The sequence below is a fragment of the Saccopteryx leptura genome, chromosome 2 (genome assembly GCF_036850995.1).
Source record: "Saccopteryx leptura isolate mSacLep1 chromosome 2, mSacLep1_pri_phased_curated, whole genome shotgun sequence".
NCBI lineage: Eukaryota > Metazoa > Chordata > Mammalia > Chiroptera > Emballonuridae > Saccopteryx > Saccopteryx leptura.
In genome coordinates this window covers 373,473,928-373,501,792 of record NC_089504.1, presented here as the reverse complement: position 1 = coordinate 373,501,792, position 27,865 = coordinate 373,473,928, and the positions used below count along the sequence as shown (strand labels likewise).

The window sequence follows — 27,865 nt, the reverse complement described above, 5'->3', positions numbered from 1 at the left end:
TCCTTAGAAAGGTTTTATTGGCCATTGTTATAATGGAAAACAGAAGGGATTAAAGAATAAATAAATAACAAGCCCAGCAATGCCACAGCACTTTGAATAATTTTACCAAAATCACACAGTTGCTGGCTTTTCTAGCTTAGACATCCACCTGAGTCCCTCCAGACCCCTTCCAGACCCATCCAGCTCATCGTGTCACGGGGCTCTTCTGGCTAGTTCCTCCTTCCACTGGAAGCTTTTACCAAGTGCTGAAGCTGGGTCCGAGCCCCCCACCCTCACCCTTCACCCCGGACCCCTCCCAGTCTACAATCAGCTCCTGAAGAAGTCACCCTCCCTGACACCTCTCCCTGCAGGAAAGGCGTGAGGAGAAGCCCTGTCATCTCTGAACTGCAACTAACACCAAATTATCATCTACCGAAGTTGAAACCATAACTGTGCCTGGAAACCCAGATGGTTAAGCTAGAAACACCCTACAGGAACATTAAATATTATGTCTATTTTTCTCACCTCACAGATAGGAAATGGGGCTCCAAGAAAGGATCTCAGATGTGAGACCAACACAAGTTTCTGGGCTCCCAGGTAGATGTTTTTAAATCTCATCCCACTTCCTCTCCTGCCTACCTACTTGCTAACACTGTCAAACCAAAACAGAGCTAGGAAGCAAGAAAGTTTCTCCAAACGGAGTGAAACTTTCTGTCAGGAAATGTAGGGTTTCCTCCTAAGCCAGGTACCGGGATCCCCCGCAGGATGGACCCTCTGGCCTCTCCTTGCCTCAGCCGCTCCCCACGGTCTAGCCCCAGAGGGCCTCCTGCTCCCCAAACCTCAGCACGCTGCTCCTCTGTGAAAGGCTCCTGCCCCACCTTACGGGCTTCCCTGGGCAGTCTACCCCATAAACCCCACACACTCAGACCTTAGTTCTCATTCTTCTGGACACTTACACCGGCCACTGTCCAGTCTTTCTGCCTGCTGACTTGTTGGCTCTGCCTTTCCAGCCAGGTGCCTGGGGCGAGACTGTGCCTGTCCTAGTCGCTGTTAGGTCCCAGCCCCGAGCACTGTGGCTGGCATGTGGCAGGTGGTCATTCGACAAGGGGAAAGTGTCCGTTGGTGAGATAAAGTCAGGGAGGCAGGACACAGATTTTAAATACGTACAACTTTATTAGGAGTCGGCTGTTGTCCCCGCAGCAGCCAGCGCCCACGTATACACGGTATACACAGACCACTTAGGACCCAGGTCCTTTGGCCCTTCTGCTGTGCACAGAATGCAAAAGAACCAGACACAGCAGGGGGGCTCTACAAACGACATGTCTCGTGCCTTCCAGAGCCAACGCCAGGCTAGAAATATTCAAGTCTCTCCCCCTGTCCTCACTGCCCCCATCCCTCACTCCAGCATGGCAAGGCCCATAAGCTTGGACTCTCGCAATCAGTGCACACGATGGGCAGAGGAGGCAGAGGGCTCCTGAGCCCAGATCTTTGCTGGTCCACACCCCACTAAAGAAGTTGCTGGAGCCCCCAGAATGTTCCTCTTCTTCCATTAGACATGAGATGCCACCTTAACATTTATTCTGTAACTAGAAACCTGTGCCTTGAGGCTTATTTCAGCTCAGCCTTGGAGAGCACGGTTGGATTAGAGAAATAGTCAAAGACAGGACAAACCTCTCAAGTTGTCTTGGTCATACTTCTTTTAAAAAGAAAAAAAAAAGGAGAAAGAAAAACATCATGACAGAAAAAAAGCATGGAGACCCAGCTTGTGTCAGGAACAAGATTGGTTGTCCCTCCTTGAAATGATTTGTAAACCGCTCACTAGGGGGCCAAGCACCCCACCAATGGCAGCTCCCTTCCCACCCACCCCATTCCCCTGCCCATTCTACACAGCCCCCGTGCCACCCTCTCCTCGTCGAGGATGGGTGCACCGAGCACAGGGTGCAGTGTTGTCGTCAGCTCGCGGGGTCTGCCTCTGGCGGGGCACCCTGGGCTCCCTTCAGCCCTGCAGCCCCACAAGTATGCACTCCTGCACGGAGGAGAGGGCCTCCTCACTCTGTTTCCCCATGGAGACTGCCTCTAAGATCTTCCTGCGTGCTGCTGCTCTGCGCAAGGGCTCAGCCCAGGGCGAGACCGGGATGAGGGCACCATCCCAGAGGCTGCCTGGCTGGCTGGTTGGTTTGTGGATTCTGACTATTAGAGGAAACCAAGTAAAAGACGCTTGCTCTAATATCACCTCACTGAAGTCCAGGACTCATTACCTACACTCAGAAGCGGAATCTTCTGAGTGCATACTGGGGGCTACTAAACCCTGAAGAAATACCCTAGTTGGCCAAAGAATCTTTAACCCCAAAACATCTTCCCACTTGGAGCTATAGGAAATGTCCTGGTTTCTACTTCCCTAACATGTTTCCAAGATAGACAGGTCTCCAACAGTTCCTGTGGTGGTTATCAAGGGCCACAGGGTCAGGTAATTGGTCCTTGGTGTCTCCTGAAACCTGTTCCCAGAGCACCTGAAGAAAGAGACTCTGTCTTTGTATTTGGATCCACAGTGAGTGGCTTTACTGTGGAGAGCAGAGAGCCAAGCACTCGAGCTCATCTTTGTGTCTGGACAGGTCAATCTACAGAAGATGACAGCCAGGTGATCTGAAAGCACCAGGATACCACTGCCCCGGGGAAGGGACAATGGGGGGTCCCTAGAGAGCAAGCCTGAGGTAGCAAATAGTGAACCCCGTTTTCCAACTGCAGAAACCACAGCCTAAGATGCAACATGACATGCCCAATGGTAGAATGGATGGGGCTGTTTGAATGGAGGCCAACCTGCAGGCATGTGGATCTTCAGCACCTAGCACTCCTGGGCATATTCCACACCTTCTTTGTTGGCATGGGACTGTGACCACTTTGAAGATTCTCTACAACAATGCAGAGCCTAAGGCATCAGCCTGATTTTTACTTGCCTCCCTGGAGGAAGAGGCTATCAGAACTGGGGCCTCGGCCTTCCCATCCTAGAGCGACATTCCCCTAAAGCTCAGACCTATCCCCAGTGACAACAGAGCCCTCGGATCTCCCCCCAGACTCCCTGCTTCAGCCACAGAGTCCACCTCCCCTTGTAAGCTTCAGCATTTTTTTAATAGTCGGATCCCTCTTGAAGAAGACAACAGGCTCCCTATTGAATTCCTTTCTCTACCTGCAAAGCCTCAGAGGACACCTGTGGGAAAGCCCTCCCACTGGTCTGGCGTCCTGGATGGCACAGGGAGAAGTGTCTCTTAAATGGGGGAGGCCAAGAGGGAAAGGAAGATGAGGAACCTCAGGACTCCCCCTGTACATCCAGCTCTTCCCAAAAGGAGTGGCCCAGGCTCTGGCACACCTCACCCCATCTCCCCTCAGCTCCTGCTCACCCCTGTTTGTGTTGTTCAGTCCATGCCAGTCAGAAAGGAAAGTGGGGCTAAAAGCACCTTGTTCAGAGACATCTCAAGAGCACCTGGGGCCACCTGGGTGCCAAGCTGCTGGGCCATGGCTCTTCCAGCAGCCTATGGCCTCCCTGATGGGGGCCCAGGTCCCTGAAGTTCTGTGTCAGAGCGCCCATCCTCCAGGTCCCGTAGAAACTGGACCCCAGCACCTTCTTGTCTAGCTCCTGCACCTCTCGGCCTCTCCCCAAGGCCGAGCCCCAGGGGAGCCACTGTGAGGTAGACTGTGCATTAGTTACTTAGCTCCCCGCCCAGGCCAGGGAGAAGGAAGGAACCGCTCGCTCCCACCCATGATCCTTGTCCCTGGGTGTGGTGACATCGTGGCATGGGCCCCTAGCCACTGCCCTCTGTCCAGGGCTCCAGCTGGCCAGAATACTGGCAGCACCAATGGGTTGGACAGTGAGGAGGAAAAAGAGATGGTTGCGTTCAGCATGGCCTCAAGATGCAGAAGTCCAGTTCTTGGGGCTTCCTACGCAGGTTGCACTGGTCCCGGGCCAGCAGCCGCCCTCCGTGGCCCAAACACTTGAGTGGACGCCTCTTAAATCCCCTGCCACAGCTCTTGGAACAGGGCGACCAGGCACCAACGTCCCAGGTTGGGCAGGGGTCCCCACAGGCTCGCGTCTCCACTGGTCGGTGGGTTGTGCTGCAAGCAGACGCTGAGCGCTGTCCCAGGGAGCCACGACAGACCACTGCCCGCTTCTGCAGGCCACTGCCACAGCTCATGGAGCACGGCCCCCAGCTGCCCGCCACCCAGCGCGCAGGGGGCCTGTCGTCTGGCTGCTCCACTTGATTGGAGAGGCTGAGGACACTGTTGTGGAGCACGGAGGGGCCCCGAGGGTCCTTGGGGTGGGCGGACTTGTCCTCCCGAGGCTCTTTGGGCAGATAGAAGGAATAGCGGACCCGCGGTGGCGTCATCTTCCCCACAGAGAGGACCTCCACGGTCAGGGGCTCCATGATGGGCCGAGAGGCCTGCAGGCTCTCCACCGCCATCCCCGTGCCGCTGTAGCGCAGCACGCTGCCCCTCACCACCAGGTCCCGCTCCATGGGCGACACCACGAAGTGCCCGTTGAGCAGGTACTTGCCTTGGCTGTTCTTCAGGGCCAGGTAGTTGTCATCTCCAATCAGCCCCTTGTAGCCACGCTGGCGGATGTCAATGCTCGAGGCGCCAGCGGGGATGGCCACCACGAAGTTGTAGCCATGCCTGCGGCGAGAAGAGGACTGTGCATTAGACGGGTGCTGGGACATAAAGACCTCGGCCTCTCTAGAGTCGTAATTGATTCCCCTTTCTCAGAGCAGGGGAAGGTCACGAAGATGGTGAGAACAAAGGCTCCCCAGGCTGCTTCAACCACAGTGTAGAGGGGCATGGAGGCCCGCAGGCTGGAAGAGGCAACTGAGACTGTCTGCAGCTCATCTAAACCTGAAGAGCCTGGCTGTACCGTCTTATGGTCTTGTTTTCTTCAACACGATTCTATTTTGGCGAATTCTAGCATGTGAGTAAAAGCAGAAGTGTTGGCATCAGAGGGGCCCCTACCACACACTGAGCTGTGGCCTTAAGTAAGCGGCTCAGCCTCTCAGTTTCCTCACCTGTAGAGACCATAATCACACCTGCCTCACTGCACTGCACTGAGGGTTAAAGAAGCTGCAGCACAAAAAGCATGAAGCATAGCACCTGGCACAGAGTAAGTGCTCGGCGGATATCTGCGAGGGAGAAGGAGGGGGGGCTGGGGGGAGGAAATGAGTCTGCAGTCCCTGAGTTCAAGGCTGAGGCCTCAATGCAGAGGTACACACTGGCCCTGCAGTCGGGGACTCAGATCAAGCCTTGGCTGGGACACCAACTCCCTGGTGGCTTTAAGAAAGTCAGTTTCTCTGGGTTCCAGTGTCCTCATCTATATGATGAGTAGGTTAAACTAGATGATTTCAAAGGTTCCTTCTAGTTCCAACAGTCTATGAAAGGAAAACCTGTCATTTACCAAGTGACGCCAGTCTGCAGGTGTTACCTACCTTTAATTCCTCACTTGTCCAACCCCCCACCCCCACCCGCAGATCCCTGTGAAGAACAGCCTAGGACACCATCTGTCTGCACTGTCCAAGTTATCCAAGAAGTTGCCCACCTAGAGGCTCAGCAGAGGGCCCCACGTCACGGGGTGGCTGAGGCTCCTGGGATCCCAAGTTTTCAGAGCAAACATACCTGCCCCTCAAATGAGACCCCAGGGGCCCTGCCTGTCCCAGCTGCTCCCAGAACATGGGTCAGGACTTTCAAAGGAGCACATTCTTTTGGAAAATTGAAGGGAATGCGCTGGAACTCAGGAAGCTCATGCCAGGAAGCCCCAGGCTCTGGGGTTGGGAATGGAAGAGGCCTGGACACATTTCTCCAGCTGGTCCCAGCACAGGTCTCCCAGGAAGAGGGAATTCCTCATTCCCAGCCTCTCACACCGCCTCTCTCTCCAGGTCAGTGCCATGCTCACCTTAATCTGGTCCCAAGGCTCAGGGACAGGGGGAATCTGTCACACTTTGCTTTCAGCATAGTTACATTTTGTTATCATGTCACGAACATTTAGTAAGTATTATTATGCACCAAAACTCTGCTCAGCGTCTTACTTGGATTCCCTTCTTTAAGTCTCAAGACAGCACTACATCAACTATATTATTGACATGCGCACTTTGTAAGTGAAGAACTCTATTATTCTAGAGACTGTGTCACTTGCTCAAAGTCCTCCAGAATATTGGGAACTGAAACTTGAACCCAGGTCAGTCTTACCCTAGGGCTCAAGACAGACCCTAACAACTCTCTGCCATCTCTCTGAATAGCATCTCCTAGTAGGTGGTATCTTCCTCAAGCATTCATCTTTGTTTGCTGAATGAATGAATGAATGAATGAATGCCATACTCATAGAAGAATGTGAGTGGTCCCCAAGTCAAACTCAAGCTTCTAATGCCTGGACACAATGCCTCTCCCTCCTCTTCTCCCATGCAACCTGGCTAAATCCTCCAGGGCCCAGAACTCACATGGGCTTGGTGAAGAGTCCTGTCACCTTCTTACAGCTCTTATTGTCTCCCCCACACACTCCACACTTGTCGAACTTCCTCTTGGAGCCCAGGTTCCCATCACAGCCAGCCTTGATGCACTTGCCCTGGACGCAGACTGAGGTTGAGTCAGGGGTACACAGCGTACCGTCCACCACCTGCAGTGTCCCCAGAATGGGGAGAAAAGGAGAGAGGAGCAGTTCAACTGGATGTTCCCCTGGAGACTTTGAACCTTGTCTGACCTCCTGCCCCAGGCTCGCTCACCTTAGGTGCCAGCACGTAGAAGTAGCCGGTGCCGTTGGCTCGGCAGATGAGCTTGCATTTGTCCTGGGGAGACACACCGGAGTACTTGGGCACCCACGCCACAGTAAGGGTGAGCCGGTTGGTGCTGTGGTTGTAGCCATTGAAGGCTTCACACTGTTCCTCCCGGAAGCTCTTGCCAGAGGCTGGGAAGGGAGAAAGCACGTGCAGAAAGTTAAAGGGAAGGGCCAAGGTGGGGGCAAAGTAGAGAGCCTGCCCAAGTTTCTCAGCTTCCCACAGTTCTAAGCAGCTCTTCCCCACCCTCAGCTGCGTGACTTCAGCACTGAAGCCACCCATCTCAAAGGACTAATGCAGGCTGAGACCTCAGGATGCAGGGTGCAGATGACAAGGCCTCTCCCAGGCACTATGCCCCCTTCTCCAGGACTCTGGTGTTGCAGCCAGCTGCAGCAAGTGTCCTAATCCTCTATGCTACAGAACCCTCCAGGAGCTACTGAAACTGTTCTCAGAATGTTATGAAGCGTATCCAAAAAATTACATAAATTACAAGAATACCACTTATATCAATATATAATTGCCAATATATTTTGAAACATATTTGCAATGTATATGCTTCCTTGTTAACACATCAAATAACAAGACTCAACAAGGAGTCTAAAACACATTAAATAACAAGATTCAATAAGGAGTCTATAATCACTATAATTTTGAAGTAGTAACAAGCACAAGTGACATTTTGAGAAATCTGTGACAGCTTAAATGTAATGTGAAATATCCATGATTTCTCTTGGTGACAAAGTCACAGGTACTGCTACTACCAAATTTTAGATAGAAAAGTTAGTAAAAATACTAAATTTCTAATAGAAGAAAACTCTAAATTTTAAATAAAAAAGGTTAGTAACAATAGAGATGTAACGTTTTCCCCTCTCAAGGTCATGGGCCCTGGATAATGAGTTCCTGCTCGTCAAGATGGGCTTGTGAGGACTTAACTAAGGGGACTTCTGGTGTCCGTTCCCTGGGGCCATACAGCCTCCCAGTCGGAGCATCCAGATGAAAGCCCCCTTGCCAAGGGAGTAGACAGAGAAGTTATCCCAAAAGGAATGTGCACCTGTGCATTCCCAGGCTCTGTTCTAAGGCACAGAATATTGATTTCAGTAAACTTGTGGCCATGAATTACCCAGAGTGGGGCCTGTGACCTCCGGCTGAGCCTTCCCCAGACCCAGGCCACAGCTGCCCTCCCTCCTCACCTGAGCTGGGGCAGGGCTCCAGGTTGCAAGATCGGTATTTCACCCTCACTCCCTCGCAGTACTTGCCCCCATTGGCAGGGGTGGGGCTGCTGCACTGCCTCCTGGCCAGCTGCACTCCCCCGCCGCAGGTGCGAGAGCAGGGGCCGTAGGGCTCCCATTTGGCCCATGAGCCATCCACCTGCGGGGAAGAGTCTGTTACACTCCTGCATGGGTCAGGGTGCCACACTCACACCCTGAGCCTGCAGAAGGGTGACACTTGTATGGCCTCCACGGTCCCATCCCACCAGAATGAAACCCACTTGTACCGCCAGGGGAAAATGACAAGCAAATGATCAGTGTGCACAAGGCCCACACGACACTTCAACCTATTAATTAGCAAATGCCAACTGCTCCCAGGTATACACAAGACTGCTCAGATGAGAGGTATCTTGGGCGGTGAAGTCACGCAAGCCAAATTCTATACTCTCTGCCCTCACCACATGGGTGGTCTTGAGCAAGTAGGGAAACTTCCTAAATTCCAGGTCCTTCACCTGAAAAAGCAGGACCCACAATACTCAGGTGTGTGGTCAGACAGATTTAAATGACGCAACACGTATGAAGATTCCTAGCACTGTGCTTGCCACTGTGCAGGAGTTCAAAGTTTCTCCAGATCTATTGTTAGTGTATTTACAAGTCTCTAAATCTAAGGCATGGCCAGCCCCCTGCCGTGCCAATAAACCATAGCTATCTGAATATTTTTTACCTATAAATGTTAAATAATTCAGACTTTTCACAGAAACAAGCTTCTCTTAACCTCAGTTGGGGGTTGAATTTGAAAACATTTCACTACACACAGTCCTAATGTTTGTGCTAAGAGGAGATAAACATAACAGACTGTTAAGCAATCTTAAAACTCTCTTTGGCTTTGGGGTGAATTATGCAGTGTTGTCTTATTTTTTAAGAGGGTGGAGAGGGGATAGAAAATTTATAGTCTTCATTATGTTTCTCTTATGATGACAGTAAAGTGAGTTTTTATCCCCTGAGCACACATCAGTTGGGCAATAAAGGAATCAGCCCTGTTAGACAAGCTTGGGATTAAAAACGCAGTCACAGGTCATCCAAAACCACTAATCCACATGGAGCTCATCAGGAGCTGGCTGCACACAACACAAATGCTTTAATTTATGTATATATGCAGCATATTTATTCTATCTGTCTTTCTGTCAGAGTTCTGGTTTCAGTGTGTCAATATGACAGTTCCATCCTATTAAAAAAAACACTTGCCTTTCCCCAGGCTTTCTCCTCATTCCATCCTTCTGCTGCTAAGAGAGTCCACATCTGCCCCTTCCGCCCCCTCCCCACTCCGTGCCTGGCATGGTGGGTTTCACCCCGTCACACCACGGGGACTGCTCTCAGCCAGCAAGGTACACAAGTAAAAATAAGACTGGCCTGGCCTGTGATGGCGCAGTGGATAAGACATCACCCTGGAATGCTGAGGTCATCAGTTCAAAACCCTGGGCTTGCCCGGTCAAGGCATATACAAGAAGCAACTACTATGAGTTGATGCTTCATGCTTATCTCCGCCCCCACCTCTCTTGCTCTCTCTAAAATCAATAAATAAAGTATTTCTTAAAAGTATATATATATACTCTAAATATATACACACACACATATGATTTTTTAAAAAGCCTGTGCCCATAGTCATAGTCATACGGGGTTAAAAGCAGGTAGGGAAAAGAGGTGTGGGAAGGGCCTCAGGGAGCTGAGGTGCTCTGTATTATAAGGGGTCCTCCCTCCGGATGTGGCACCTGTGCAAAGGCCTAAAGGAAGTACAGGAGCGAGTTGCGTGGATAGTAGGGAAGGAGCGTTCCACACAGAGGGAACAAGTGCAAAGGCCCGGAGGAGGGAGGTGCCACAGAGGTCCAGGTCACAAGGGCAAGAGACGCAGGAGACACAGGAGGAGGGAGGACTCTCTCCTTCTAAGAGAGGAGAAAAGGCCCAGAAGTGGCGCAACCGAACTTGCATTTTAAAGAACCCTCAGGCTGCTATGATGGAAACAGTCCGTGAGGAGTAAGCTCAGAGCAAGCAGAGCAGTCAGGGAGCAACCACAACAACCCAAAGAAGATGCTCGGGCCAGGGTACAGCTGATGGGGGGGGGGGGGTAGAAATGCTTAGGTGCAGGGTCTGTTTGAGAGTAGCGTCCACAGGAATGGCTGAGGCATTGGACATGAAGTGAGAGGAAAACGGTGTGGGCAGAAGCAACTGGAGGACAAAGCCGCCAAAGCAGGTTCCTGCGGGAGTAGCAGCTCGGCTCCCAGGGGCTGGGCTCACACGTTTGTCAGTTACCCACACGGAAACACCAGAATCGGTGGTGAGAGTAAACTGACAAACAGAACAGAAACAGAGGCATGGACACATGGAACAGACGGACAGCTGTCAGAGGGCAGGGGTGAGGGGACTGGATAAAAGAAGGTGAGGGATTAGCAAAAATAAAAATTTATATATATACATATATACACACATATATATATATGTGTGTGTGTATGAATATACATGTATATATATGTATATATATATGTCAAATATATATGTGTGTATATATATATACACATATATGTATATGACACACAGACAACAGTGTGTCAATAGCCAGAGGGAAAGGGGGTGGGGCTAGGTGGAGGAGGGCAAAATGGGGAGGGGCGTAATGGGGACAGAAAGAGACCTTGCTTTGGGCAGAGGGTGCACGATGCTGTGTGCAGATGGTGTTGTATTGAGTTGTACCTTTGAAACCTGTATAGTTTTGCCAACCAATATCACCCCAATAAATATAATTTAAAAAAGATTCAGTGGGGCATTCAGGTCTATAGTTCGGGAGAGAGGTCTGTACTGAAGATACAAATTAAAAACCTAAGTAGTGTTTAAAGCCAGTGGTCCAGAGGAATCATCTAAGACATTAGCGTGGACAGAGAAGAGAAGGAGGGCTTGGGCCTGAGCTCGGCCACACTGGGAAAAGAGGAGTGTGAGGAAGAATCAGTAAAGATGGAGAAGGGATCGCCTGTAAGGGACAGGGGACCAAGTCTTGCCAGGGGAGGGAGGGTCAATGCACAATCGCTGCTCACAGTTCAGGCCACACGAGGAGTGGCTACTCACTGACTCTGGTGATGTGCAGGCCACGTCATGGCCTTAACAAGTTATTCTGGAGGGACGGTGGGAGAGAAAGCCTGACTGGAAGGAATCCAGAGGAAAAGGTCAAGACAGGAATTGGATGGAGCAAGTTTCTACAACTCTTTCAAGGAACTTCGTTCACTGTAAAGAGAGTCAGTTCAGCCGCGATATATGCAGAGAAAGTAGGTTCATGAGAAGTTTTGTGTAAGATGGGAAAAATTACATTAAGTTTGAACCCTGATAGGAGTGATTCAGCTCAAGAGCAGGAAATCTGATATTTCAAGAGAAAGGAAAATTGGTAGAGTGCTTCCCATGAAGAGACGAGAGGGGACAGTATTCCAGCAAAGCGTACAGTCTGGCCTCAGACCAGAGCATGGGCAAGCCACCCGTTGTCAAGGAGAAAAGGCAGGGTGCATGGGCACACAAGCAGGTCAGTCAGGTGGTGGATGTAGTGGCAGAAGTTGGTGGAAGTTCTCTTCTGATTATTGTAGTGCTTCTTTTTTTATTTGTTTGTTTGTTTGTTTGTGGGTTTTTCTTTGTTAGTGAATTAAGAAGAAAGGTTTCTGGCAAAAGTGAAAATGAAGAAGAAACAGTTAGTAATAGGAGGAGATAGGTGATGGTGTGAAATCATAGCTTGAAGGTTGGGAGAGCGCGTGAACTAGAGAAATAATAGATGATATGACTCCTTGGCAGCATTATGGGCCCACCTAGATGTCCAGGTCATGAATTTTAACTGAGACCAGTGAGCATCGCTCGTCCTTCTCCAGCCACAGTCATCTGCTCTGGCACAATCGAGTAGGTGAAAGTTGGATTCCACCACGGTGGCATCTTATCCAAGTGAGGAGGGGTATGGTGGTCAACAGTGTATGTGAAGGACTTTAACAATGAGGCATGGAAGCTCGGCTCAATAAAGAGGTTGGTGAGGGCATGAAAAGAGTGAGAAACAATGGCAAGATGGTCAGATCAATAGCTGACAGTCCAGATGAGTCTGAAAAACTGTTGGAGTCCAAACACTAGCAGAATTGAGCTGGGAAAATGGGGCCTTGGTGGTCAGAGTGGTATTCTTGCAACTGAAATCTCAGGGGGGCTACAGTGATTGCCAAGAGAAGCTTTGTGTTTGACCTTGATGAACAACGATAGTGTCCTATACGCAAGGCTAGGTTTCAGTTGAAACAGAGTGGTGAAGAGACTGTTATCATAAAAGAGGTTAAGGATGTAGTGGATTTTGCTGCTGATGGACTGAGAATTTCAGAAAGCATATTGTGCTTCTTAGATCACATTTCCTATATCTAATATCCTCTTGTCCAATCTCCTTGTCATTCCTGACTTATCTCTCGAGAGCAGGAACTGTCCATAACCGGCCTGCTCTCAGGACCTTCCAGTGTAAATGCATCAACCTGGTGGTCCAGGTAACTGAAGTCCAGCCCAAACCACTTTCGTGAAACTGATTTGATAGAGCCCTCTTCCACCCACCCTTCCAGCTTGCCCCACCACCTGACTTTTCTATGTCTCTGTACTATCTCTCCCTATTCATCCCTCATGGCTCTCATCAAATCCAACGTCCTAATCAAAGGATTTCCAGACCCCTCAAATGACCGTTAATCTCTCCTTCCCTGTTCTCCCATAAAACATTCTCACACTTCTGCCTCAACACACACCTTCTTCGCTGCTTCGTTTCCAGCTTCCCCATGAGCCTGTGAGTCCTCTGAGATGTGGCCCATTTTTTTTTATTTTTTCTGACCACCGCTGTATCTTACACAGTTCCCTGAAAACAGTGGGTCATTGCCTAACAAGTGGCTAAGGTTTAATTAAATATATAGTCCCAGAACACAGCAATGGTTTTACATAATTCTGTACCGCACCCATCTCAGGGCAATTGCTAAAATTCTTGGTGAATGCTTTCTGATTATAAAGCTTCTGTGTACACAGAACCCCAAGCCAGCTCTCCTGCAGCTGGGCCAGGGTGGGGAAGGGCTGGCCCTCATCAGGATCTAAGGAGAGGAGAGATTTCTTATTTCTGCCTGGGAAAGTACAAATCCCTTTACTATCCCAACCCAAGACCTGAAGAAAATTTTTATTATACCGAGCATACTTGGGGTTTTGAATTTGTTCTGGCTTGATTGCTATTCCTTCTTATCAGGAGAAATAAATTTGTTCACTCATGGTTCAGCTTCAAAAAGCAATAATCCCAACAGAAACTGACACTTGGTTCAAGACATGGCAAATTACTGAGCCGTGCCCAGGAATCCACTTCCTTTTAGTTCTGAGCCTTGTTCAGCTCTGGTCTAAAGCTCCCTGAAAATGGAACATACTCAGAAAGAGCTGATGAGGGAAGAAAGGAAGAAGCCAAAGAGTGAGCAGCTCCAAATATCAGTGTTCAGCTTTGGGTCCAGAGCTCCGTCTCAGGCAGGGCGAGGCACAGAGCTCAGTGCTGGGATCCCTTGCTCCAGTTAAAGGGCTTCCTCACCTGCCTAAGGCCTCACCAAGTTTTCTAAGCTATCATATCTTTTTTCTCCAGTCTTAGAGTCAAGAAGGTAATAGAACCACAGACAGGGAATTCGAGGCACAGCACATCAATGCGATAGTGATGATCACATAGCCAATCTGGGATGAGACTAGTTCCCAGTGGAGGCCCCCAGAGTCCACCCCTTCCAGCACACGCACCCTGTACTTATTGAGGTTGTGTCTCTCCACACAGGTCCCCTTGAGGCAGAACTTGCCCTCGCCGCAGCTGGTGCCATCTGCCCAGGGGAAGTGGCGGGTCTGGCACACCATCTGTCCCTTTGCCTTGCCAGTGCACCACAGTTTGGTGCAGTACTGCATGTAGGGACAAGGCTTAGAGCCCACACCAAAGGCCAGCTCACACTGCTGGCTCAGGGAGTAGCTGGCACCTGGCAGGTCCTCAGGCAGGGTGATGGGCTTGCTGGGTTGGTCCAGGAGGCAGTCTCCTGCAGAGAGCCAAAGGCATTCATTAGGGAAGAGTTGGGGAAGGTGAGGCTTGGCTAGCCCAGTATCTGAATAGAGAGACTAAAGCAAGGGGTAATGAAATGGACCTACTTCAGAGCCCATTGAAGGTCATGCACACCTCAGGTGACAGAGGGCAGGTCCAGAGAAGCGTTGAACACTGCCAACAGTGAAAGCCCTGCTGTGTCGCCCGGCTTACCGTGCCCACTATCCAGGAAGTCAGTGACGATGGCAGCACTGCAAGATGACCAGGGATTGGCACGGTCGATCTGGATGAGTGTTGGGGACATCATGTGGTTGGCTTGCAGTTTTCCGAACACCTCCTCACACACTTTCACATTGTCATGGGGCATGTTGAACACATGGCCTACGGGGTGAGACAAGAGGGCTCAGTGGGCAGTGCACTTTAGAAGGCATGGGGGTAGGGGTGAAGAGGGTCAGCTGGGGAAGCTAGAGGCTCATGTCTGTGGTTTTCAGGCCGGTCATTTCCACGTATTGCTATATCACTTTGCAGGTGTCCCCAAGATTATGGTGTAGGGTTCTCTGTCCCATCCAGCAGGCTGTGGGCTCAGGGAGAACAGCAGTGTATTTAATATATATTTTCCCCTTAGTGCCTAATTGATGAGGCACTCTGACTTACGATGTTCTCAGACAGGATCACTGGCCGACTAAGCTGGGGCAATCAGAGGAAATCAAACAAAGTCATTGCCATCGAAGACTCTAACCCTGGGACAGGATCTACGGCTTCAGGACATGAGAAAGCACAGACACACCATGTTCTCCCCCGCAACCCGAGCACCCAAAGAACCCCGGAAGGACCCCAGAGGGGGGCTCTCCTACCCCATCCAAGAGCCCACCAGCCTTACCCAGCTCGTGAGCAGTGGTGAAGGCAGATGGGAGCCCATCGTCCTCGATCACAGAACAACTTCTCTTGGGGTCGCACATGGTGCCCACGTCAGCCATGCCCAGCGTGTCACAGGTAGTAGCTCCACACAAGTCCTGCCAGGGCAAGGGGAAGCAGAAGCCAGCCAGAAGTTAGAAACAGAAAGGACCTGAAGGGAAGGAAGAGCATTCCAAGCCTAACCAGGGGCAACACCTCTGCTGCCAGGAACTTTCTCCGGGAGCAGTAGGCTAGCCATGGACTTGACCCGGGCTGAGGGAGGAGGCCTCAGGAAGACAGCTCTGTGGCTCACAAATCCTATCCGGGGAGGTCCTATCCGGGAAGGAAATTGGGAGGTACAAAATTAAACTACAAGGGCCATTGCTTTATATAGAGTTGGCCTTCCAGACCAGAGAATGGTGACTCCCACAGCGGGGTGAGTCCCTGGCTGGGCCTGAGGCAGGTGGGGGGCGGAAGGCAGTTCTCCATTCAGGCAGCTCTGTGCAGCCACGGTCATGGCTGAGTGACTGCTTTTGGACAACCATGAATTAAGCTCAGATTCTCAGCCAAAGAGTCACCAGCCAAGATCCAACCCATGCCTGAGCTCTGCTTCTTTGGGTTGGAAGGAGGCAGAGTGAGGTGGACAAGCCCCTACCCAGACGCAGCTCAATTGCTACAGATCTCAAAGGGACCATGGGCTCAATGGCTGCTAAAAAAAAAAAAAAAAATTAAATGAATTGTGACCTAAACAGGAAGGTCTCACTTTTTGTACTGAAACATTTTTTTTTTTCTGAAATGTAACTTGCAGCAAGAGGTAGAACTTCTAACCTGACAGGAAGCACTTCTGGGGGATATGGAAGGACACAATGGGGTGGATGTCTCAAAAAAATTTATTGGGCATTATGGGCCAGCAATGCATGTAGATACCATAAAAGCCAAGGAGTTGGAAATAAAGTCAGACATTGGCGCATGCTCTGATCCTCGTAAGAAGATGCTGTGAAAGGTGGGGCTGGTCTTCTCTCTACATCTTTGCCTTTATTGTGAAGGGCATTTTACAGTTGATGGGAAACTATTACAACTATTACAGGTCTCACCTCATTTAATCTCCACAACAGTCTTAGGAGGCAGATATATCATGATACCTGTGTGTCAAAGGTAGAAACCAAGACTCATGATCACAGTTCATCATGGTGACGATTGATTAAGTGCTGACACTGTGCGTGCACCTCACACACATGACCCTATTGAATTCTCACAGCGTCACACTGCAATAACGACTGTTGTTATCACCTTCCACAGACAAGGAAGCTGAAGCTGAGAGAGGTTCGAGGCCCAGGCAGCGATATGCCCTCGACATCGGTGTAATCTGAATAGTCAGCACTCCTTCCAAAATGTTACAGCTGACTGCACAGCAACTCCTGAGCTAATGCTCCAGATAAAGCTGCATACATCTTCCTTGGGGAGCCAAGGTGTTTACATAAACCCACAAACACAAAGCTATTCTCAATTTCATCCTCCGTAGGGCCATGTGCAGTCATGAGTGTGCCCACGTGTACATGCGTGTGGGTGCAGATGCAAGCTGACACGGAGAAAGGTGGGCACAAGAGGGAAAGCGGTCATTGCACAGGAAATCAGCACAGTTTAATCCGAAGCACTCAAAAGCTTACCACCTGGGCAGTCACACTTGGCTTCCATGGCCAGGGGACAGTCACACCTCCTAATGAGTTCAGTGTCCCTGGACAGAGAACCTCCAGGGTGATCAGCCTGAACCCATAGTCAGCGACGGGCAGGACAGGCCGCAGCCTTGATCAGCCACCCTGTGCTGGCACGTGGCCCTTCCTCCACTTATGCGAGCACCATGGGGTGAACCTCAAATTCCCTTCTCTTCCAACTACCCCTCCCTCTCCAAAAGCTCACTGTCCCCCAAAGGTCTCCCTCCCCAGAATTCTGAAACCTAGAAGACAATTGCTGCCAAAACGTGGGGAGAGGAGTCCACCTGACAAGCAGGTTAGGGAACCTGATGGCCGAGGAGGAGAACTGAGTCATGGGACCAGCTTGTGGATGCAGCTGAGGGCCCAGGGTGAGGAAGGAAGGGACTAAAGTTTGTGCAGGAGCATCATGAAGCAGGGCAGGTAAGCAGCCCATATGTTCCTGGATGCTGGAGAACAGGAACCCCACTGAGGGCGCAGCCTCTGAAAACTCTGGCCTGATGGTCAGAGCCTGTAGGACAAGCAAGTTACACTGCCTGGGGGCACCATGTTCACTCACTGTTGGCCTTATGTGAGAGAGGGGGCCCGGGAATAAGAAGCCCAGGCTCTGGTCCTGGTCCCATCACTAAGTAGATGTGTGATGCTGGGCAAGTCACTGCTCTCCCAGGGCCTCAGTTTCCAACCCTGGGGAAGGGCCTGTTCTCACCTACAGGCAAGACCAGTGATGCCTTAGGCCCCTGCTCCTGCCCTACTCCCTGGATGCCCAGCCCCTTCTGGCCTTCTGAGTGATATGCCTTCAGAATGGAAAACCCCAAGGATGATCCTGCCCACGGACCCACATGTAAAGAATAAAACTAGCTCACAGAAAGGGAGGGTTCACCCCTATGCAAGTTCAGGGTCCCGTGTTCTCTGCTCATCGTAACTGACTAGAGCCAGTGGTGAGCTCAGACCGAGGTCTAGAACTCAGCTGCTCGCAGCCCCCACTGCAGCTGGGAGGTCCTTAAAGCCAAAGCCTCCTTCCTCTCAGGGAGGGTGGACTCTGGAGCAAAGACAGGCAGCTGCAGGCCGTTCCTGGCCAGGAGCAACCTGTTCTTTCCATTAAGAAGTCCCAGCTTCCCTGGATCAAACAAGAGGAACAAGGAAAGAGCCGGCAAATTTCCTGAGGGTCTGGGTAGAGCTGAGACCAACTGTCCTTCACTGTGGAAAGATGCAGCTGTTTGGGGTCAGAGGCGCTGCCCGTTGCTCTCCTCCCAGTCAACTCGCTGGGCCACCATGCTGTGAAGGCCGGCAGGCAGCGTGCAGGGCCCAGTGGAGCCTCATTTGTGGCACTAAACATCTCCACCCTCTGGAATGAACTCAGATGCACTCGAACTGCTTTAACCTCTGCAGCCTGGGCTCTTGTCTCCATAAATGGAAGCTGTCCGGGCTCTTTTTCCACCTGGAGAATGTTTACGCTTCCCAGCCCTGTCTCTACCTGCCTCACTCTTCCTGAGAGTTTGTCGTTTCTCCTTGCAGCTGCAGCTGCTTCTCCAGATGACCCCAGAATCACCTTGGCCAAGAACCTAATCCTCCGGGATTATTCTTGTCTAACTATCCCTTTTCATAAAATAATTTAAGATGGGAGCCACGATTTGAAAATAAATAAATAAGAATAACAATTTGCAGTGGCCGGGCTATGTTATCCAGGTTCTCCCTACAAGCCGCCCACAACTCCCACCAGCTCTCCTCTCTCCAAACCTCTTTCCCACCTCCTCTCTCTCCCCTGCCACGTGCTGCGATGCCCAGTATTTGCCAGCACTAAGGAGATACCCACAAAAAATCAATCGCATTAAATTGTTTTAATGTGGCAGAAGATATATGTGTTCTCAGTCAACTTCCGGCTCACAGTGAACTCCCAGCAGGTGAGCCAGTGGCCATGTTCATGACCACATCACAGCATCCAAGATTATACTCACGGAACTTTACAGCCATTCTGTCCTTCTGCAGAAGAGGAAACAGAGGCTCAGTGAACTCAGATTACTCACCCAAGGCCACACAACACTAAGTTAAGAATGGCGTCCTGAGTCCATGCTTTTGACACCAAGGCCAGCGGTGGTCCTTGTCTGAATAGCACCACGCCAGTCAGGATGTCAGAACTACCGGCGAGAACCGCCTGTGCTCCTGTTACTACTGCCTCTTTCACTTGTTTCCCATCCGAATCTCCATCATGCATTACTGCATTTTCTCATCTAACCCAAAATCCATTTGTTTATAATCCCCAAGAATGGGAGGACCTTACTTTGTTAAAAAAAAAAAAAAAAAAAAACTAGCAATTTGGTGCTGGGGCAACATGACTAAGGATGCCTAGAGAAGGAGAAAATAGCATGCCCTATAACTGCTGTAAGCAGATTCGGTTTCACTGGAATATAAACACCTCGAGATGTACAAATGGCAAATGGTATTATAATAAGAGACTGAGATCATCAAAACACCAAGAGTTAGCTCGGTGAGAAAGAGGGGAACCCAAAGCTGCGGGAAGACCAGACTTAGTATAATGATAGTAGCTGGCATTTCTGGATTTGCTACTATGCGCCAGATACTGTTTGAAGAGTTTTACCTGTAATCGCTCATTGAACCCTCACAACGGTTTTAGAAGAGAGATGCCATTATGAGGTCCCATTCTACAGATGAGACCCAGAGAAGGTAAGTAACTAGGCCAGGGTCAAACAGTGAGCCCAGGGTCAGGCAAGGAGGGATGGGCAGAGGGAGGGTTGAAATCCAGGCAGCACAGCCTCAAACTTGAGCAATTCCCATGAATCCGTACTGTTTCCGGTACACATGCGCCCCAAGAATGAATATGCTAGGGAATCTCAGGAGGGCAAGATTGTGCATCCCACACCCAGCCCCCAGAGCACAGGCTGACCTCTGAGTGGGGAGGGGGTGGAGAGGGCAACGGCAGGACTGAGTGCTGAGAGTGTTCCCAGCTGTGTCTCCCAGGATGCGCAAGCCCCTGGCTCCATGCCCCACACCTGCATTGACACACTGACCCCATTCCTGCTGTGTCCCCTGCCTGCTGGCTCCTCACTCCAGCTCCTCCTTTCTCCAGGGAAGAATGGAGGGCAAAGAGCCAAGATGAACTGCCAGAGAAGCCTAAAACTCCCTCTCCTGACCCCACCGCCTGACAGCCTAAAACAACATTGCATTGATGATCCCTGGGAAAGGAGGTGAACGTCCTCAGCACCCACAGCTACATGCAGTCCTCTCACTATGTCAACACCTTCCTTCCAGGAACACGTACTAAGACCAAGGCAGCATGCAGAGGCCCAACAAAGGGCTGCAAAGATGTAAAGAGGTCCTGCTTTAAAGGAGTTTACAGATCAGTGGGACGGCAGGCAAAAGCTGGAGTCCACTGTTTCCACTCACAAACAGGAACGTCATCAGACAAATATTAAGTAAACTTGCAAGGGAAATGGGACAGAACACTTTAAATCAGGCCTATCCCAAATATAAATCCTGGAAAAGGACCTATAGGAATCATTCAACCACAACAAACATATACATTCCCCCTATTCCCAGGCAGATATGCTCCAAGACCCCCAGTGGATGTCTGAAACTGTGAATCGTTCCAAACTCTATATATACTGTGTTTTATCCCTATCCACACATACCTATGATAAAGCTTAATTTATAACAGGCACAGTACATGATTAACAATAAAATAGAACAACTATAGCAATATACTGTAATAAAAGTTATGTGAATGGATTCTCTCAAAACATCTTATTGTACTGTTCTCACTTCTTCCCCGAGAGGAAGCACTTCACAGCCTCTCCTCAGCATACTTGAATGGCCAGCATCACTACGACTGAGCTTTGGGGCCATTATTAAGTAAAATAACTGTGGCCCAAATACAAGACCTGAAAGGCCACAAAAATCGATCTGATAATCCAGAGGGCTCCTAAGTGACTAACAGCCACGCAACTTAAAACTTATAAATTATTTATTTCTGGAAGTTTCCGTCAAACATATTCGGACCATAGTTGACTGCAGGTAACCAAAACCATGGATAAAGGGGGACTCCCTGTCCTGAGTGATACTACGGTAGTGATGACAACAACTGCCATTAACTAGGCCCCTATTCTGGAACATGTGGTAGCTCATCCTTGCGACAGCCATTAAGTTGGTACCGTCATTATCTTCATTCCATGGACGAAATGGCTGACTCATTCGATGGCTGTTGCTAAAAAGTGCAAGTGTCAGGATTCAAACTCAGCCCTGCCTGACTCCAAGCCCATGTTCCTCCCATTGTGCCAAGCAACCGAAGCCAAGGTCAAGGCGAGGAGAGGGTCAGTACTGAGAGGTTCAAAGGAAAGAGGAGGGCAAGACCCAAGGAGGTAGAAAACCTCATTTGCCTTCCTGACTAACCAGCGTTTTAAAAAAAACAGAAGAGATTCCAGGTCACGTTACCATTGGCTGACTTACTTGGGGTAAGTAGGAAAAGAAGGGAGAGGAGGAATCACCCCACCAGTCAGAGAGCAATCCTCTTCCACACCTTCCTCTCCCTAGAAGAAGTGGTATCAAGTTTCCATGTAGTGATATTTACAAACTATTAAAAACCAAATCTACAGATGCCCCTCTTTGTTAATATCTTCCAAGGCCTGACATGGAAAAAGACAAAATTATGATTCTTTTTATTGTATTGGGAAAGAGGTGTAAAATATATATTATCATTTTACTTTTAACATTTTTATTTTTTTATCTGAACACTAAATTTCACTGCCATATTGCAAGGCGTTAATTATAGAAAGAAGCGGCTTCTATCACAATGAGGTTCGGTGTGCTGTTCCACTCTGTGCATAGTGTAGAGATGCATAGATACCCCCACAAGACATTCAAGTACCAAACCAGAAGGTAAGCTCCAAGCCTGGGAGAGATGGAAAGGTGAGTGTGAACAGCAAACAAAAGAGAAGAATGACAACAAGCCTGCCTCACTCATCCTGAAAGAGGAGAGGGGAGCACAGAGGGAGACAGGAGGGACTGGAAGAAAGCAGCACTGAGTGCCCCAGAAAAAAATAAAGTCACTGAAGGATTAAGCAGGCAGAAGACTCACAAATGACAAATCCTAAATAATCAAAGCCAGTTCAAAGGAGGTAATGTCACAAACAGCAAAATAGACAGTCAAAGGGAGGAGAGGTCTCCTACATGGGAGACAACAGATTCCATCAGCACCAGCCCCCAACCCCAGTGTCTTTCTTGAGGGCTGTCTCTCTGAAGGCTTCCCAGGCTCTAGTTTAAGAAGAATGACCCCCCACTTGACTCCCAACAGAGGAGGGTCCACACCTCTCCTAGGACACTTACTACATCCTATTGTAATGAGCTGTTTCCTTGTTGGACTCCCTGACAGGCAGTGAGTACCAGGGGCCAAAAGCCACCTTTTACTAATAGCTGTATCTTCATAGCCCAGGATAGTTCCTGCAAATAATAGGTGCTCAATAAGTATTAAAAACAATGTACAAATAAATGAATGAAAACCAGTCTATCACTAAGTTACCCACACAGCAGAGGCATTGGATCCAAAGACAGAAGAGAATCTCAGCAAGAAACAGCTGGCTCCTGCTTTCCAGTGCAACAAGAAGCCTCAGAACCCTTTCTCCACATAGAAATAATGTCCACCCAGAGAGCCTGGCTCCATTTCTGCACAGTCCTGGTTCCAATCCTGTGCTGACCTCACCCTGGTGTTATGAGGCTGAAAGCCGATCACTTTATATAAAGTCAGACGTGCACTCTTTCTCCAGGAACATGAACTTTCTCTGAATCTCTAAGTAAACTTCTCAAATTGTCAAAATACTTGTCATATGATCATTTTTTCTCCTGTGTGCACAGGACACTCCCTGGGCCTTGTCTTCCTAATGTTTTGATTTCAACACCCCACACCCCTCCTCTGCTCACCAGGAGGACACCAGCATCCCCTACTGCTTGGCCCAGACTTGCTTCATGCACAGTGATTCTGACTGTCAGTTGAAGGGGGGTAGGTGACTCCAATGTCTGCAGGTCATGTCGCTCTTATTTTATTGCTTTCCCTTTGGGTACCCCCAGCACCTATAGCTCTAAGGGAGTCAGCCCGACCCCTTCCTAACCACTTTCTCTCTGTGGAAACCACAACTAGAGTGGGATCAGTTAGAAAGGGTCACTCAACATTTTTTCAGATTTCTCTGAGAGAATCAAGAAGTGCATGATTCGAAAGGTGTCCATCATTTCTAGATCCCTTATAAACAAAAGGTGGTTTACAAAATAAGCAGACTTCTGAAAAAAAAATCTGGCAAGCTTCCTACTGGGGCAATGCTCTGCCCATCCACGCCCACTGCTCCATTGCTCAGCAACCGAGCTATTTTAGCTCCTGAGGCAAGGCCACAGAGCCATCTTCAGTACCTGGGGCCAACTTTGCTGGAACCATTCATTTGAGCCATGGCTGCAGGAGGGGGAGACAGAGAAAGAGAGAGAGAAAGGGGAGGGGTGGAGAAGCAGATGGTTGCTTTTCCAGTGTGCCCTGACCAGGAATCGAACCAAGGACTTCCACATGCCAGGCTGATGCTCTACCTCTGAGCCAACCAGCCAGGGCTCTAAAAACTTCTTATCCAGATAAACTACATAGATAGTGTATACACTGAAATGCATTGATTACAACAACATTACAAACTAGATTTAAGCAGAGTAGATCATACATCACACTTAAAGGATTACTACTGACCCTTACAAAGTGAAACAAAAGTCCCTCTTGTATTAGAGTATAGTGGGAGACTCCTCCAGGTTCCCGGAGACCACATCTGCCTCAGTCTAGAAAGCACAGCTGTGCGCGCATGTTCTCATCGCATACTGTACCTTCCCGGGGGAGTTCAAGAATGAGCAGTTCCTAAGACTCTGAGAATGCAGCAGGCTCTGAAGTCTGTGCTGGCAAGGAGGTGAGGGAGCGATGTTTATTCTAAAGCATAAAGCATATACGTGAAGGACAGGCCTGCCAACACAGCCTCCCCACTTTCTGGCTTTGCCTTCCAGATGCCTAAGAGAAAGACAGCATCTACAAGTCACATCTTGCCCCTCACTCTTCTGACCCAAGTGGTCATACATCTTGCACCCATTATGCATGGTCAACACAGCCCCCTGGGGATGTAGCATACCCTTCTGACAAACAGAAGCTGTCACGCTGTTTGATGGCTTCTTCTTCAAACGGTAGATTCTTCTGATGGCATGGCCCATATGCCCAACAGGAATCCTCTTCCGAGGGCTGGTTCCAAGTCAGCCTCGCCACTAGGCAGCAGAGACTGAGGTCTGGGAGTTCAGAGCCACCGAGTGACCGCCACAGGGGCATCCCAGGTAGCAGATGAAAAACAGCTGCTTTGCCCATTAAGATATCTTGTTCTCAGCCTTTGCTTTCTTCCCCCAGCAATCTGACTGCCGAGTTGGCCTGTGTGCAGAGGTCAAAGCCACCTCCTCTGTAGCTTCCCCATGACTCAGGCAGTGCTTGCAGGGGCTGAGCAGTGGCAGCTCTATAGACCTCAACTGGAAGAATGAGCACAAGGAAACAGACTCAGGCCAAAGACCTCCCTAGAGAAACCAGGTGGTGGGAGGAGAAGGCTGGGAAAGGAGGAAGTTCAACTCCAGAAAGGGACTAGCTGTGCCAAATAGGTTAGTGGGGAAGACTCCAACTCCAGCCCCAAGTGCACCAGTCCAGCTCGGAGGGGCCATATGGAAACGGTGGAGATTTAGAGCCCCACAAGTAACCATGGATTCTGTGCCATCCCCAGAACGCTGTAGTTAAACTAACAAAACAAGAGCATGGCACAGATTCAAGTTGCAACCCCTAAAATCAGAGGAAGCAGGTCATGTGAATGCCCCCTTTTCTCCCAGTCTCCTCCATCTAAGAAATGTCACAGTACTCAATCACTTCAACATTTACAAATCTAAATTCTTACAGCTCCATAGCAAAAAGCAGAGCTGCTTTTCTGATCTGCTTTCTAACACCAATATTCAGTATCTTTCCAAACCTAATTTAGCTAGGGTCTCTCAGTGTTCTTTACTGAGTTCAGGCCATGTCCACACTGCCAGGGGCAGAAGCTGGAGGGCTGCAGTCAAGGGCACTCACAGGAAGTTTCAGTGATTCAGGGTCATAGACAACCTTGCCTGCTCTGTTCCATAGCATTCATTCATCAGGGCAAAGAGGTCACTCTCCACCAATAAGGACATAGGAAAATTGAAAGAGACCTTTCCAATTCAGCCCCAAGTGAACCCCCAAGCCCCAAACAGGTGCTTTAACTAGATTATCTGCTCTCAATGCGCTGCAAACCCCTCAAATAGAAAACAGGCCCAGCACAGAAGGGTATGGGAGACGCAGCAGTGACAGAGGGAATGGTCTCAGTTCTTGAGTCTATCCTTTCACCATAAGCCACAAAATATCCCAAATGATTCCCTCTATCCCAATGCAGGTTTTCCAGGCCCTGAACAGAGAGGTTAACTGAACTGTTACCTCTGAGAAATGTAGCCAGGCGCTTAACTCGGCCGTTTGGATCGGCCAGTTCTATAAACGGAGGAAGCCTGCACCTCTGAAAGGACTGGGACGCCCCCATAGAAAGGGGCAGACTTTTCCCGCCCTCTCCAACGCTATCCTTCGAGCGCCTCCTATCTGTCTAGAAGACAAACTGCGGCTCCTGGGCGGCAACTTCCTGGGTTCCGGCCCCTTGGCGCCTGATCTAGGAGGCGCTGATTGGCCACGCCAGGCCAACACCTTCGGAAGGAGCCGACAGCCCACGTGCATCCAGAAGCACGAGCCAGACCTCTGCTTAGCTTAGGAGGGGGCTCTCGCTGGAAGATTCAAAGTAGGCGTCGAAAGAGATCAACAAAATTTGAACTTGGGGGCATTGCTCAGCACAAAAGGCATTTGGAGAGCTAATGCCAGTGACCCTAAGAAAATAACGCTATCTGGGTCCAGAAAAGTGACAGATCAACTTACCTGCCTGGTGAAGAGGATGGCAGTGTCCCAGTACTCAGGATGCTTGTCACTCACTTTGTTTAGCTTCTTCTGCCAGGCACAGAAGTTTCGCAGAGTCAAAGCCGCGTTGCCGGTGACCTTGGGCCCTGCGTCGCGATCTCCAAGAAGCAGCACCTTGACCACGACAATGCTAATAGGATTAAGAATGCTGGGATGGCGGTAGAGTCGCGCCGCGGTGGCCAGTAGCGTCAGCAGATAATGCTCCAAGTCCACGCCATGGAACTTGACCATTGATTCGTCCGCTACCACCAATGTCTCCACGTACCGCGGGATAGACACGAAGCGTTTGGCGCGCCCAGACCTGCGCCTGCTGCGACTCTCCCCTAAGCCGGTCCGCCGAGGCTTGTAAGGGTCCAGAGCTCGCAGGATGGCAGGGTTCCAGCCTGAAGCAACCCCGCAGCGAGAGGTGGGGTCTCCGGGAGGCCCTCCGGGAGCGCCCCGCCGCTGAAGGAGGTGTGCGCCCTGGCTGTTGCGCTGCGCCGCCGGCGCGCTGGCGTTGGGCAGCGGGCTAATGACATACTCGGCGCCTCGGTAACCGAAGGCTCCGCGTAGCCCCCCGCACAGGCTCACAGCAGCGAACGAATCGGGCTCGGCGTTCACGTCCCCAGAGTAAAAACAACGTCGCAGGTCTGGGGAGCTCCCGGTAAAGCCCTGGAGGGGGACACCCAGATGCTCAGTGGCGAAGGCGGGCGCCAGGAATTGAGCATCCGGTGTCAGGTGTAGGTAAAAGTCCTCCTGAAACGCTGTGATCTGAAAAATTAGCCCCTGATCCCCAGAGTCCTCGGAACCCCGCCGGTAGTACTGGCGGCCGTTGATATCTGGGTCCAGTCGGATGGGCACCACCACCTCCCGCTCTGGCTCTGAGCCGCCAGCGGGTCCCCCGGCGAGAGCCAGGGTTAAGATACCAAGCAGAAGCATGGCGCCGGACAGCGCACAACCGCGCTATGGGAGCAGCCGCCGGCACGGTCTCTGTGCAGCCCGCGCGCTCGCCGTAACCACCAAAGCTCCGGGCAGCGGGCAGCTCCCAGAAAGGAGAGCAGAGGGAGGGCGACTCCTCCCAGAGCAGCGAGAGTGCGCCCGCAGCCCGCGCCTCCTACCTGTGCCTTCCCAAGCAAAGCGCGCCACCGGGACTTAGTGCAATCGCTGTCAAGTGCAAGGACGAAGATTTGCAGCCGAGAACTAGAGGGTGGTGCCGGGCCGCTTCTCCGAACTGCAGCCACTCGTAGCGCCTCAAACTGGGCGCTGGGTGAGCCTATTAAAGGCCCCCCTCTCTTTGGACTGCCCAGTCAGCGCCCCACCCTCTCTCGCCTCCCAGCCTCCCAAAGCTTGCAGCCGGGAGCCCCCATGGGCCACCGAAGAACTCAGTCCCGCCTCCAGAGCCGAGAGCCACTGGCGGGGAGGGAGTGGCGTTGAGCAGAGGCAGGAGGCGTGGGCTGGCCAGAGAAACCGGCGCTGGAATCTCGGTTCGCGTTTTTTGCCCTCAAGTTATGCCCTAGTGCCCGACACATCGGTTACTTCTGCCCCAGTAGACGACTGTCTTAACCTTTATCTCAAGGCAGTTTGGGTGTGGAAATGGGAAGGAAGACCCCCCCCCCCTCTCCCATCCCCTCCTGTTGCAACATCCCTGATGTTCCTTCATCACAATGTCCCCTAAAAGATCCAGAACCAAAAATTATCCCTGTAAATGTCCTATTGCCAGAAGGGCAACTTCCCAGGAACATGGAGAGCTCTTCTGAAACCCAGGGCCACCTAGGCCCACAATCTCTCCAGGGAGCTATTGTGCCTTGGATGGGGTTGGTGCAGATTGTTAAATTTTTGGGAATTTTGCCAGTCAGCTGTTAAACACAATCATTATTAAAAGTTAAATTATATAAATTTACAATTACAAATTATGTTTTAAAACAAACCTCATCACTTCCTAACTATTAACTGCCAAACCACCAACCCTCCAGGACAGCCCACAGCTCCCAGGAGAGAGTAGAGCGAGGTGGAAGGAGGATGGAAATGCTAAACATTACACTACTCTTCATCTCCCCACTCAGGGCATCACAGTAGGAGCTTGGAATAGACCCTGGTGGGAGTGTTTACACCACAGAAATAGGCAAATGTCACCACCATCTTCCTAAGAGGGGGGAACTTTTGTATATTGATCAGCATACAAATGCCTGGAAGGG

The 27,865-nt window shown here is 50.5% G+C and overlaps 1 protein-coding gene across 1 annotated transcript; it reads right to left on the bottom strand.

The window, feature by feature from the left end:
- Positions 1–1,860: 1,860 nt before the first annotated feature.
- Positions 1,861–26,994, bottom strand: ADAMTS15 (ADAM metallopeptidase with thrombospondin type 1 motif 15). Its single transcript, XM_066365248.1, has 8 exons — positions 25,653–26,994; positions 14,947–15,079; positions 14,280–14,447; positions 13,781–14,064; positions 7,973–8,150; positions 6,732–6,913; positions 6,450–6,625; positions 1,861–4,644 (listed from the first exon to the last, which is right to left on the bottom strand). The coding sequence occupies exons 1-8, from the start codon at positions 26,607–26,609 to the stop codon at positions 3,870–3,872; spliced, it is 2,853 nt and encodes a 950-aa protein (XP_066221345.1). The 5' UTR covers positions 26,610–26,994; the 3' UTR covers positions 1,861–3,869.
- Positions 26,995–27,865: the final 871 nt, after the last annotated feature.